This window comes from Euleptes europaea, chromosome 6 (genome assembly GCF_029931775.1).
Source record: "Euleptes europaea isolate rEulEur1 chromosome 6, rEulEur1.hap1, whole genome shotgun sequence".
In the NCBI taxonomy this organism is placed as follows: domain Eukaryota; kingdom Metazoa; phylum Chordata; class Lepidosauria; order Squamata; family Sphaerodactylidae; genus Euleptes; species Euleptes europaea.
In genome coordinates this window covers 53,919,560-53,932,008 of record NC_079317.1, presented here as the reverse complement: position 1 = coordinate 53,932,008, position 12,449 = coordinate 53,919,560, and the positions used below count along the sequence as shown (strand labels likewise).

At 41.3% G+C, this 12,449-nt stretch overlaps 1 protein-coding gene across 1 annotated transcript in view; it reads right to left on the bottom strand.

Moving 5' to 3' along the window:
* HEATR4 (HEAT repeat containing 4) overlaps nt 1-12,449 on the bottom strand; it is a 34,491-nt gene that overhangs the window by 21,096 nt on the left and 946 nt on the right. Inside the window, 8 exon segments of the mRNA XM_056851899.1 lie at nt 408-568; nt 2,650-2,832; nt 4,230-4,376; nt 4,591-4,791; nt 8,425-8,562; nt 9,004-9,167; nt 11,029-11,049; nt 11,277-12,217. Of these exon segments, the coding sequence (XP_056707877.1) occupies nt 408-568; nt 2,650-2,832; nt 4,230-4,376; nt 4,591-4,791; nt 8,425-8,562; nt 9,004-9,167; nt 11,029-11,049; nt 11,277-12,217 (1,956 nt within the window).

Here is a 12,449-nt window from a genome sequence, read left to right as displayed (position 1 = left end):
CCAATCTTCATCTACTTTTTCATGGTACTGTGACAGTCAGGAATGTTACAAATGATAGTGCATTTCCTTTCTTTTATAGTTAGGGACATCTGACTACTTGGAACTAAAAAGGGAAAACATCCTCATTGATAAATATTTCAGGTTAGCTCCAACAAAACAAACTGTGAATATAAACAGCAACTGGTCATGTATTCATAGATAGAAATCCAAGTTCTTTCCCACGTGAATATCCTCCTGGGGAACTCTGTCCATGCAGAAAGAACCTCGCAGAAAGAACAGTGTTCAGTGCCTGTGTTTAACACTGATAAATTTCATTCTGGGGAATCTTGGTTCCCAAAACACCAATGGCTTATGACTGCTACACATGTTCACCTTGTTAGTGCCCCCCTGAACCGTGATATACCTACTGTTCGTCTGCTGAGCTGAGCTAACAAAAGACAAGCCTGCTCTTCTGTGGCATCATCCTTTTGTTCAAAAATTTGAGAAATGATCCTTTTCACAACTTGGAAAGTGCCAATGCCCTCCAGTGCCAGGCACTGGGCTGCTGCCCAGCTGTCTGCAGAATTTCCTAATGACAAAAAGAGAATCACTTGCCAATATGACATGCTAAAGAAAGGGGGGGGGCATTCTGGCTTTGTTTGTAAGAACAAATAATTATTTTAGTTTTTCACAGCTCTTTCCATTGTTAGGCAAGCACACAATTATTAGGGATCACTGAGAAAGTGATAATGGGTTTTAATAGCATACAATATTGGTTGTATTTAAACTGATTTTAAAATTCTAGGTTTGTATTCATGGTTTTATCTTATTATATTGTTGGATTTTATTATGTTAGCTGCCCTGAGCATGGCTTCGGCCAGGGATGGAGGGCAAGGCAGAAATCAATCAGTCAATCAATCAATCAATCAATCAAATAAATAAATAATAAGATGGAGTCTGAGCCTACAAGAGCAAATACATTAGAAGAACTTAAAGTACATCTCTATGCTACTGGGCACTATTTTCTTTATTTTATTTTATTGATATCCCACTTCTCTCCACAGTGGAGTCCCAAAGTGGCTAACAACATTCTTCCCTTCTCCATTTTATCCACACAACCCTGTGAAGTAGGTATAGCAGAGAGAGTGTGATTAATTTCAGTCCTAGATTCTAGTCTAACCACTACAGCATGCTGGTTTTTTATCAGACGTTCTAAACTGTAGCATGAAAAGTGGTGTGAGCTAACAAGCGTAATCTAACAAGAAGATGTGAATTCTTTTCTGGACACTCTGAAGCTAGCTGGCAGGAGCTCAAGAAAACCCAAAGGACAAACCAGAGGTGATTCTATCCCTACTCTTACACTGTTTGTTTGCATGAGACCATTATCCAGATTAGGCCTGTTCCACCTCTTCCCCCAAGTCCTTCTGTCCATGACAGTAATAACTATTTCCTCTGAGACACCCTTGCATGAATTTATTGAATGTAGTCCTTTTGCATTGTCAGCAATTTTCAGCAGTGACTTCTCATACCTGGCTCTTGTCTTACTTCTTTGACAGTCTGCACAGGCAGCATAAGCAATGTACATTAACCATGTTTAGAACAATGTTCAGCGTCCTTAATGACTACTACAGAAATCTTATTGTTGTATGTCTTTGTTCATGTGAATATGGTCAGTGTCTCAAAATGGGACACTTCACCTTTCCTTTCAGCAACCTGTTCTGCACATCCATATGATGTCTAGGTGGGCAACATACGATCAGTACAATTAATGTGCCCATGATCCATGGAACTCTGTATGGCTCATGGGCTTTCGTTCACATTTTGAGAATGTCAGCTTTCAGTTTCCTTAACAAAAGCTTGTAATCTTCATGGCCTGAAAATGCAATGAATGTTTGAAAACCTCTGCAGTCAGAAGACAATAAAAGACAGCTATAAAATGTAACTATTCATAAGTTTATCTTATGAGCTGAATTGAAGGAACCAATATTTTGTACAAGTGAATATTCAAAGCTCCTCTTTCACGTATTTTCCAGTGCTCATCTACTAAGACTAGGCTTTTGATCACTTGAAAATGGCTTGGTAATGTAATAGCATTATTGCAGGTTATAGTCAAACAAATATAACAATTGTTTGTTGTTCTAGATGCATTTCTAGGACAAAGCAATTTGTCCACAGTGTGCCAGTTCAGATAATGGCAGAGCAGATTCTCAGTAAGGATTGAAACCCTTCACTCTTATACTCAGTTTGAATTTACAAGAAAGACAGTGCATTGTTTATATTAACATAATCATATTGTATAGGACCAGTGAGCTGGCTAGAAATGTAGGTACTCATGAGGAAGAGTCATATGTGAGGTTCAGCAAGCAGTGCGGTGACACCCCCCCCCCACTCAATCATACTTAAATTATGGTTCCTCATCTACCTCGAGATCTTACACCGTTTACAATGCAATCCTTACACCTTCTAAATTGACTGAAATCAGTAGGCTTAGAAGAGTGCAATTCCACTTAGGAGAGGCACTTCAGTTCACCCAAATCTGGGCCCCAGTCTGATTTATAGTTGATTATTCTTTGATGTAGAAAAGGTTGCCTACTCGTAAGCTTGGCTTTAGAGACAGATAATGCCCACAGAAAATGTTCAGAATGTTCAGAGAAGAGTTATAATACTGACCATGTATCAAAGCATTCTTCACAATGATCCGTGCTTGTGGAGACATCTCCCCTATGGTATAGTGGCATATTGCAGCAGCCATTCTCACATGAGCATCCGTATCAAACAGAGTATTTTTAAGCAGAGGCTGTATTCCCACTGGTATATCTGGGATTTCTGATGTCTTTGTTTCTATTCCTATAACTGAGAAAAAACATGAAATATACTGCTTTTTTCTGCGTTTTTTTTAAACTAAAGCTAGCAATATGGTTTATTGGATGACAAATTACTTGCTTTACAAATATAGTCACTGTAAAAGCATTATGGCATTCTCAAGAACTCTGAAGATTTTAGAAAAGTTTACAAATATGAATTGAGTTTTGCAGCTCTGGTGGAAGAAGAAAAGCTAATAAATGGAGGAAAAGACAAAGAAATTTTTAATTGGATTCTGAAAGAGTTTTTAAGTTTCCATCTTACCAGATGTACGCTTTAGTCTTAAAACTTTACATAAGTTTATATGTATCATATGCAGACTACCATACCATGAGTGAGGTGGGTATGATTTTTAAAAATGAAGTAATTGCATGATAAAGTATCTTACTTAGCTTCAGAATGTCTACCTAAAATGCAGCATTCTTATAATTTATCAACAGGGAGGGGCTGAAGCTTGGTAGTAATATATATATATTTAATATAGATGGGATTCTAGATTAAGTTTCTGGCATTCCTTGTTGAAGATCTCAAGTATTATTTTATGTATTGAGAGTATTTTGATGCCAACCCACAAACAAAATGATGGAAGCATGTATCTAACTGTACAGTTTCAAAGACTTTATGGCATTAAGTCTTTGGAAGAAGGGGCAGCAATTTCTGCAGATTCTCCCCTCCCATTGAAAGCCCCCCCCCCATGCTGTCTTGAGGGCCTGCTGATATCCAAGAACAAAATTTCAGGGGGTTCAGTGGGATAAGGTGGGAGAGGGAAGCAGTAGAGTCCTGCGCCTCACTTATCCACAGATAAGTGGATACACTCCAGTGAGCCCAGAAAGGTGACATTGCTAATCAGTACTGAGTCAGATACACCCTGATCCAGCTCCTAGATGATATAGAAATAGCATCTGGTACATTGGGAGTTAAATATTTCCCTAGTTTCCATATCTTTCCAATATAATCTGCTAGGTTAAAATTCTACCCATTCTGCCAGCATGGTATAGTGGTTAAGAGTGGTAGACTCTAAATCTGGAGAACCGGGTTTGATTCCCCACTCCTCCACATGAGCAAAAGACTCTAATCTGGTGAACTGGGTTGGTTTCCCCACTCCTACACATGAAGCCTCCCAGGTGACCTTGGGCTAGTCACAGTTCTTTCAGAACTCTCTCAGCCCCACCTACCTCTGTTGTGGGGAGAGGAAGGGAAGGTGATTGTAAGCCAGTTTGAGACTCCTTAAAGGGAGAGAAAATCAAGGTATAAAAAACCCATTCTTCTTCTTCTATAAACTTGAATACTTGGATCTTTGATCATTTACAGCCCAGTTCTAAACATTTGTGCCATGGCATGGAAACATTCATGAAATGACAACAATGTCATGTAGGGGTTTCTTATACCTGACTCCTGACTTCCTCGTTTGGTTTTCTGGGGCCGGTCAAGCACAGCAGATGCGCAGGTAATTATAGCATTGATCCGATTTGGAACATGCACATCTATGAGGTCCCTCATTAATCCTTCTATAGTTGCTGATGGCCACCGAGGATCTGAGCAATGAAGAGTAAAAAAACACAAAGAGAAAATTGGAATTGAAGTTATTTATGATAGGGGTCTGGTACTTCTTCTGAGACTGAGTCACCAAAACCAACTTAATGTTTTTCAGCCACAATTGATAACAGACTCGGATGTCAAGTGCAAAACAGCCTTTGATTTTAATGAACCATGAAAATGGCCAATGAAATCTGGAGCTAGAGTACTTACCCAACTTCCAATCAGCCTTCCACTGTTCCAACATAGTCCTACGGATACATAAATCTTCAGACAACTTTCTTTCATACTGTCTAAGCGGTTCTCTCTTTCTTCCAGGCACTACGAGGGAATCTGCTTGGCCAAGCCTGGAAAAGTTATCAATGATTGTGGGTAGTGTAGCCCAGTGGTTGGCTCCCTTCTGCACTCTATAAGCTGACCCAACAACAATGATAAGGAAACAGATTAGTAGCAATCCATATTAACTCTTGCCTACAAACATCAGACATGAATGAAGTCAGAAATCAATGCCTAAAGAACAATTTCTCCTTAGCTCTTTCCTAATAATGACAGCTTCAGTTATTCAAGGGGCCCTCCCACATGCTTTGACAAGTAAATTTTGGGTTCAGAAATGCTATTTACACAGAGTTAACAGTAAAATATTGTACATGGGGGCACAGCGTGTTTTGATACTAGTCAACTTTGGGTCACAAATAATGTGGTTGGATTTGCCAGTGTTTTTCAAAACTCCATCTAGAACTGATGGAAAGGAGAAGGGAAGACAGCTTTTAAAATAAATATGTATGATTTATTATATTTTACTTCGTAAGCAGCCTGGAGCAGGCTCTATAGTGAGAGAGCATAAAATAGTCTAAATGAATAAATAGATAATAGCATGAATCGGTTACAAAGCTGGCCAGACAGATGATTGGGTAGGTCTCCCACTGAGTGCAAAGTAGAGAATATAACATAAGAACAAGGACATAAGAAGAGCCCCTGCTGCATCAGTCCAATGGTCCATCTAGTCCAGCATCCTGTTTCACGCAGCGGCCAATCAGTTTTCCTGAAGGGCAAACAGAGCATAGAGGCCCTTGTTGCTGCCTCTCAACACTGGTATTCAGAGCTTGCAGCCTCTGGATATGGAGGCTCCCTAAATTCACTGTGGCTAGTAGACACTGACCTCTCCACGAATCTAATGCCCTTTTAAGGCTCTCTATACTTGTAACCATCACTACCTACCTGGCAGTGAATTCCATGGTTTAATTTAGGGTTGCCAGTCCCCTGTTGGAGATGGGAAATCCCCTTTCCCCACGAGTGGCAACAGGATAATTTTTTTAAAGGATGTTAGGCCAATGGTATGATGTCAATTCCAGGAAAAACACAGAAGTGATGTCATAACCCTCTAAGACTCACCAGAAACGATATGGTAAAATCAGCATTTTCGGCAGTTCCTACAGAGGACTGATGTAACTTCTGGGTAAAACCAAAGAGTTTCTCGTGGTTCTTAGAGAGGTATGATATCACTTCTGGTTTTTCCCCAGAAGTGATGTTATACAGTTGCCAACGGCTGGTCACCCCACCATGTCCCTGCCCCCCTGGTCTCCTACTGGCTGCCAGGCCTGGCAACTGTGGTTTAATTACTCATTCATTTGTTCAAGGAAGTCTATATAGAACATAGTCTTTTAGACAAAATAATATAACAATAATTAAAATACAAGAGAAAAAGGAATATTCAGCACTTGTGTGTGTGTGTGTGTGTGTGTGTGTGTGTAAAGTGCCATCAAGTCGCAGCCGACTTATGGCGACCCCTTTTGGGGTTTTCATGGCAAGAGACTAACAGAGGTAGTTTGCCAGTGCCTTCCTCTGCACAGCAACCCTGGACTTCCTTGGTGGTCCATTCAAATACTAACCAGGGCTGACCCTGCTTAGCTTCTGAGATCTGATGAGATCAGGCTAGCCTGGGCCATCCAGGTTAGGGATTCAACACTTAGGGGAAAGTAAATATTAAATAATATTTTAAGATCATGAATTACAATGTGGCTATTTTAAGCCACAGAATTACAATGTGGCTATTTTAAGCCACAGAATCAGGATATTTAACTAGGCACTGAATTAATGGCAGTAGCTTGGATTTTTAGTGCACCCTAGATATATTTGGCAATTGCCAGAGAGATGTGATTTTTGCATCCAGACAGAAAATTGAGTACATTATAGTCATCCAAACAGCTGGGAAAAGTTACAAGAAGGAAGGATATCAGAGAAACTCTTAAACTGTCATAGAATTTGCATATAAAGAAAAAATGTGTCGTGGTTTCAGGCACATCAGCACCACAAGAACAAATCCTTTGACCACGTAGTATGTTAGAAAATCTTGCAAAAAGAGCAGCAATAGGTAATGTGTTGAAACAGACCAGGGAGAAGAAATAGCGATAAGAGGGAACCATGAGAGAATATAGATATTTATTTCCAGCGAATGGTCTTGAAGGAGTAAAACCCAGGTACAATAGAGAGCAAATGTGTCTGGCATCTGATAAAAGATTACTCCAGTTTAATAGTGACAGCATATGAACAGGTTGTTTGGCAGCTTTAGGAAAGTCTTGTATTAAGGTGTGATTATATGAACACCTGCAACTCTTATAATTGAGTCTCAGTGGGAGAAAGGTTTCTTCCAAAAAAAGCCTTAAATAAATAAATAAGTTATAATGCTTGTCATCCTTTTCAATACGCAAGGTTTGACTCATCATGTTTTGAGCTTTGCGCAAGCTAATCTTTGACCTAACAAAAAATATTGGGATCACCTATCCCTTTTTAAGGCTATGCAAAAAAAAGAATTGAAATTCCAGATATCCTTACCAAAATAGAGCTCTTGTTCAAAAACATTGATTAGACCTAACAAAAAATATTGGGATCACCTATCCCTATTTAAGACTATCCCAAAAATTTTTTATTGAAATTCCAGATATGTAGCTCAGGGAATTTGACTTTGCACCATGCCCTTGTCTTGCACCATCTGGCTGCAAAGTACACTTATCAAAAGTAGGGAAAGCTCTATGCTGCATTTATTGATCTGCCCCCTTTGGGGGTTTGAATGCTAAAACAGCTGCAGTGATGCGGTGCTTCCGGGAGTAAACCCGGAAGTGATGTAATTGTGGCTGCTCGCACACATGATCGCCGCTCTGGAGCAGCCGGGTGGATTGGTAGGCAATTGCCCACTGAAACTACCCACCTAGCAACCCTAGTTTGTCATCTCTGCTGCCTTAGGAAGCTGTGGTTCCATCTGCTCTAGTATATTTTCCAAATATATTATTACAGTTCTGCATTGCCTGACCACGTCACGTTTTCCACAGGATGCCTAGTTCAGTTGAAGTTTTAAAAGCAAGAAATGTGCTGTAGTTAGAAGGTATTTAAGTGTTCTGCATATAAGGGGTCATTGGTAAAAGATATTTTTATTTCCCAGTAGTGCTCAGATCCACCCTAGAGTCCTTAATGCTATTTTTGTAGGATTTCAAATTAAATTATAATTTACACAATAGTTTTCATGATGTACTCCATTTCCACTGGAAAATCAGGATGGAAATGAGAATGTTCATTCCCTTGAACACCCATTACCTAACAATGTTTGTGTTTTAATCCTAAAGCACCCAGACAGAAGTAAATCATGGTAAAGGTAAAGGTCCCCTGTGCAAGCACCGGGTCATTCCTGACCCATGGGGAGACGTCACATCCCGACATTTTCTAGGCAGACTTTGTTTGCGGGTGGTTTGCCAGTGCCTTCCCCAGGCATCTTCCCTTTACCCCCAGCAAGCTGGGTACTCATTTGACCGACCTCGGAAGGATGGAAGGCTGAGTCAACCTTGAGCCGGCTACCTGAAACCAACTTCCATCGGGATCAAACTCAGGTCGTGAGCAGAGCTTTTGACTGCAGTACTGCAGCTTAACACTCTGCACCATGGGACTCCTAAATCATGGTACTTAGTTCCAAATAAGTTTTTTCAGGATTAGAGTGTTAAAAGTAATATTACTAGTTGAAAAATACTGTTATGCTCCGTTCAGCTTTTCTTCTCTTACTTGTCTTTTTGGGTGGCCTGAAACTCCAAAGTTCTGGAGGTCTTGGGTACTGTGGCAGGAGGTGTTTACAGTATTCATCACGATTATCCATAACAACGTGACTTTTCTTCATCTCTTGATGGACAATATTAGCTGTCCCTAAATATTCAAACATGGGAAAGTAGATCTAAAATAGCATTATCAATTTAGTGCCTGATGGCCAAAATGGCATATAAACATATACATACCGACAGCCAATAACCATTGCTCCCAATGTTTATAGACACATTGCATGCAGGAAAAAAGTGACAGCATAGGCACCGGTTGTTCAGCAGCTCTAGGAATGCATTATGGTGTGATTGTATGAACACCTGCAACTCTTGTAATAGAGTCCCACTGGGAGAAAGGCATCTTCAAAAAAAGCCTTAAATAAATAAATAAGTTATAATGCTTGTCGTTCTTTTCAATACACAAGGTTTGATTCATCATATTTTGAGCTTTACGCTAATCTTTAACCTAACCCAAAAAAAATTGGGATCACCTATCCCTTTTTAAGGCTACACACACAAAAAAAATTATTGTCATTCCAGATATCCTTACCAAAATAGAGCTCTTGTTCAAAAACATTCTCGGTGGTGTATGAGTATTTTCCAACCTGGGAGTTCAGCCGTTTCCGACGCTTAATAGGAGTCACCAGTTTGGGACTCGGCTGTGGTATTTCACTCGTACTGTTGTCCACAGTTGGGTCATCTCTACACAGCCCTCTTGAATGGAAAGGTGTTATCCTGTAAGATGAGAAATATGCTTCCAGTTTAGAAAATATTTGCAGTGCAGGGTGTGGAGAAATGCATTTTAATTTGGAGGTTTGGGCTTCACAAGACCTTCACATTTAGTTTTTAAAAGTTTTTGTCTCTCGAACAAGTAGGTGGTGGGGAGTCAATTGCTCTCGAGCCTCACCCAAGTACCAACCATCAATGCTTTAGAAATACTAGTAGCCTTCCAGGACAGAGACAATCAAATGGTCAGCTCATACCTTCAGCTAGAAGTTGTAAATGCACCCTTGAAAAATTTCTGTGCCCCTCATCCAACATAATTTATTTGCTGCATGCAGGGGAAATGCAGGACACCTTGATTAACACACAAGAGACACTGGCCCAGATAGGTCAACATCTTTCCTGGGAATAGGGTTGTCAGTCTCCAGGTACTAGCTGGAGACCTCCTGCTATTACAACTGATCTCCAGCCGATAGAGATCAGTTCCCCCGGAGAAAATGGCCGCTTTGACAATTGGACTCTATGGCATTGAAGTCTCTTCCCTCCCCAAACCCCTCCCTCCTCAGGCTCTGCCCCAAAAACCTCTCACCAGTGGCAAAGAGGACCTAGTAACCCTACCTGGGAACAAAGCCTCAAACTCCACATATTTCAGGCTCAGAGAAGATGGTGTCTCTTTATGGAGACAAATAGAGATACCATTTGCCCACCTGCCTGGAAGAAGCAAGGCAGGTCACTTCTGGGATATCCTGAGTGAGGGCCATAAACATTGAATACATGCAGAACAACACATATTAGGTCAGAGAGGGAAACCCTCCCAGGTGGGAGATAAAGAGTTAAAAGGTGTAGCATGCTCTGTGAAAGTGTATCTTGTGTGTTAATCAAGATATCCAGCATTTCCTTAACACAACACACACTCCATTTTTTTCTAGTGCTTCCAGTGTCCTTTCCCCCCCAGCTCAGATCTTCCTTTCCATGATCTTCCTTTCCATGATAACAGCTCAGATCTTCCTTTCCATGATAACACTTTGGATCACTGTCAGGCTAACTATGGTCATATATCTGTATTCCCACTGAAAGTATTGTATAATGACAGTACAATAGAATTCTTGAACCTTTGCCCAAATCTATGTGGCTCCTGAATAGAGCTATCAGCTAGTCTGTCAACCTGGTATGTGTGTGTGCCGTCAAGTCACAGCTGACTTTTAGAGACCTCAAGGTAAGAGATGTTCAAAGGCGATTTGCCATTGCCTGCCTCTGTGTCATGACTCTGGTGCTCCTTGGAGGTGGCCCATCCAAATACTAACCAGGGCCGACCCTGCTTAGCTTCTGAGATCTGACAAGACCAGGCTAGCCTGGAGCTAGTGAACCTAGTACTCAATAGTAATATTAAGCCCTCTGCTAGAATCTCTAATGGAGAAGTGTGTGCCACAACACCGTCAGTGGCATAAAAAGAATGCTTCAGAACATCTCTGTCATGGCCTTACTCTATGGCAGGGGTGGGGAACGTCAGGCCCGGGGGCCGTATAAGGCCCACGAAATCATTTGGTCTGGCCCTTCATGGGTCCTGGCAGATCTCTAGCTCAGAAGGGTCTAAGACTGGCGATCTGCCCCCTCCCGCAGACAGGAATAGCCTCTATTCAAGGCAGATGTGAGTTTGTTTTGGCAAGAAAAGGAACCCTTTCCCCCCTTGCAGAAGAGTTGTTAGCTATGGAGCTGCTAGGACCGCCCAAGAAACTGTGTTAACCCTTTCCCACCCGGGCCGTGGAGAAACGTATTCCCTCTGTACAACAAGAGGGCTGGGGGGCGGAAGTGGTGAATGGCCCGCGAATAATGTTACAAATATCCAAATGGCCCTTTGTGGAAAAAAGGTTCCCTACCCCTGCTCTATGGCATTACAAAAAGTCCTTCATCTCTAAACTAAAATGGGGTGAAAGAATAGCAGATCTAAATTTTAAAAAGTAAGTGGTGCTAATCGCAATATCAATGATCCCAAGCACAGTTAAATTGACTTACATCGCAGCTGACTGGTTTCCAAGAAAGGCAATGAGTGTTAGAGTATAATGCACCCTCCCATTCCAATCAACGAGTCTTGTTCCTTACCTATAATAGACAGGGAGAGGTGTCTCTGATATCTTTTTTCCAAGACTCGGAACACCCACTCCATCTTCCTCTGCCTTAATTTCATCCAATAACTTCACATCAGTTTCAGAAGGAAGCACATATCTTATTCTCTCCCAGTCATATTTTTGTTTCTTGAAACCTTTTAGCTTTCCCTGAACCCAGCCTCCCCAGGATGACTGACTGTTCACAATCCATTGAGCTGTAGCCTTGTTCAGCTTTGTCAGTAGGCTTTCTTCCCATCCCAAGTCCTTAGCCCCTGACTCATGGAGTGTGATGCCCTGGGGTGTTCTTTTGGGCCATCCTGTGGCCATCCTTTGTGTCCCCAACATGTCATGAGGTTCCGTCAGGAATGTCTGTGAAGGTGAATCACGAGGAGGAGGCGACACGGGAGGGATGGGTACCAGCAAAGATGGCGCTGCAAGGGTGCTTTCCAGCTTGGCTTTCCAGATACACTCTTCCAAGGAGAAAGGAAGGTTGTTAGTGGTCTGCTTGGGAGGGACAGGGTCAGTTTGAATCAAGGGAGGCAGTTCCTTCAACGGTTTGAGCCTATTTGGCTCCTTTGGCTTCTTAGTAGGTATTTCTTTGTGAACGATGTCAGAATAATCATATACATGCTTCCGATCACATTCTTTATAAGACAGGGTTGCTGACCCTCTGTGCTTTACCACGTCTTTTGAAAAATTAAAGTCCTTGGCGAGAGTCTTGAGGCATCCCTTCTGGTATTGTTCATAGTGCCTCATGGAGTGGTATGTTCCTTTCTGGTACATCGCAGGCACTTCTGCTCTCAATATGGAGACTATGTCACGGTGAGACAGCAAGTGCTTTTTATCAGTCCTGGCTTTCAGACTAGACTCAAGAGGGAAGGGATTTTTGCTCTTGTAAAAAGTAGGTATCTCCATCTTATCAAGATCAGCAAAATTCTCCAATAATTTGTAAAATATTAAATGTCAGTTCAAGGAGCTGTGTAAATAAACTCAATTTTTTCTGTTCTCTAAGGAGGCGCACTCCAGCATTTCCTAAACCGTAATAAAGGTGAAAGTAAGGATGAATTGTTTTAAAAAGTAGAAGACAATTAGTTTGATTTAAAACACTATGAGGTTACCTAAATGAGCTATTACTTTGGAGTGTTGTTATCATTGGCTTTCCATGGTA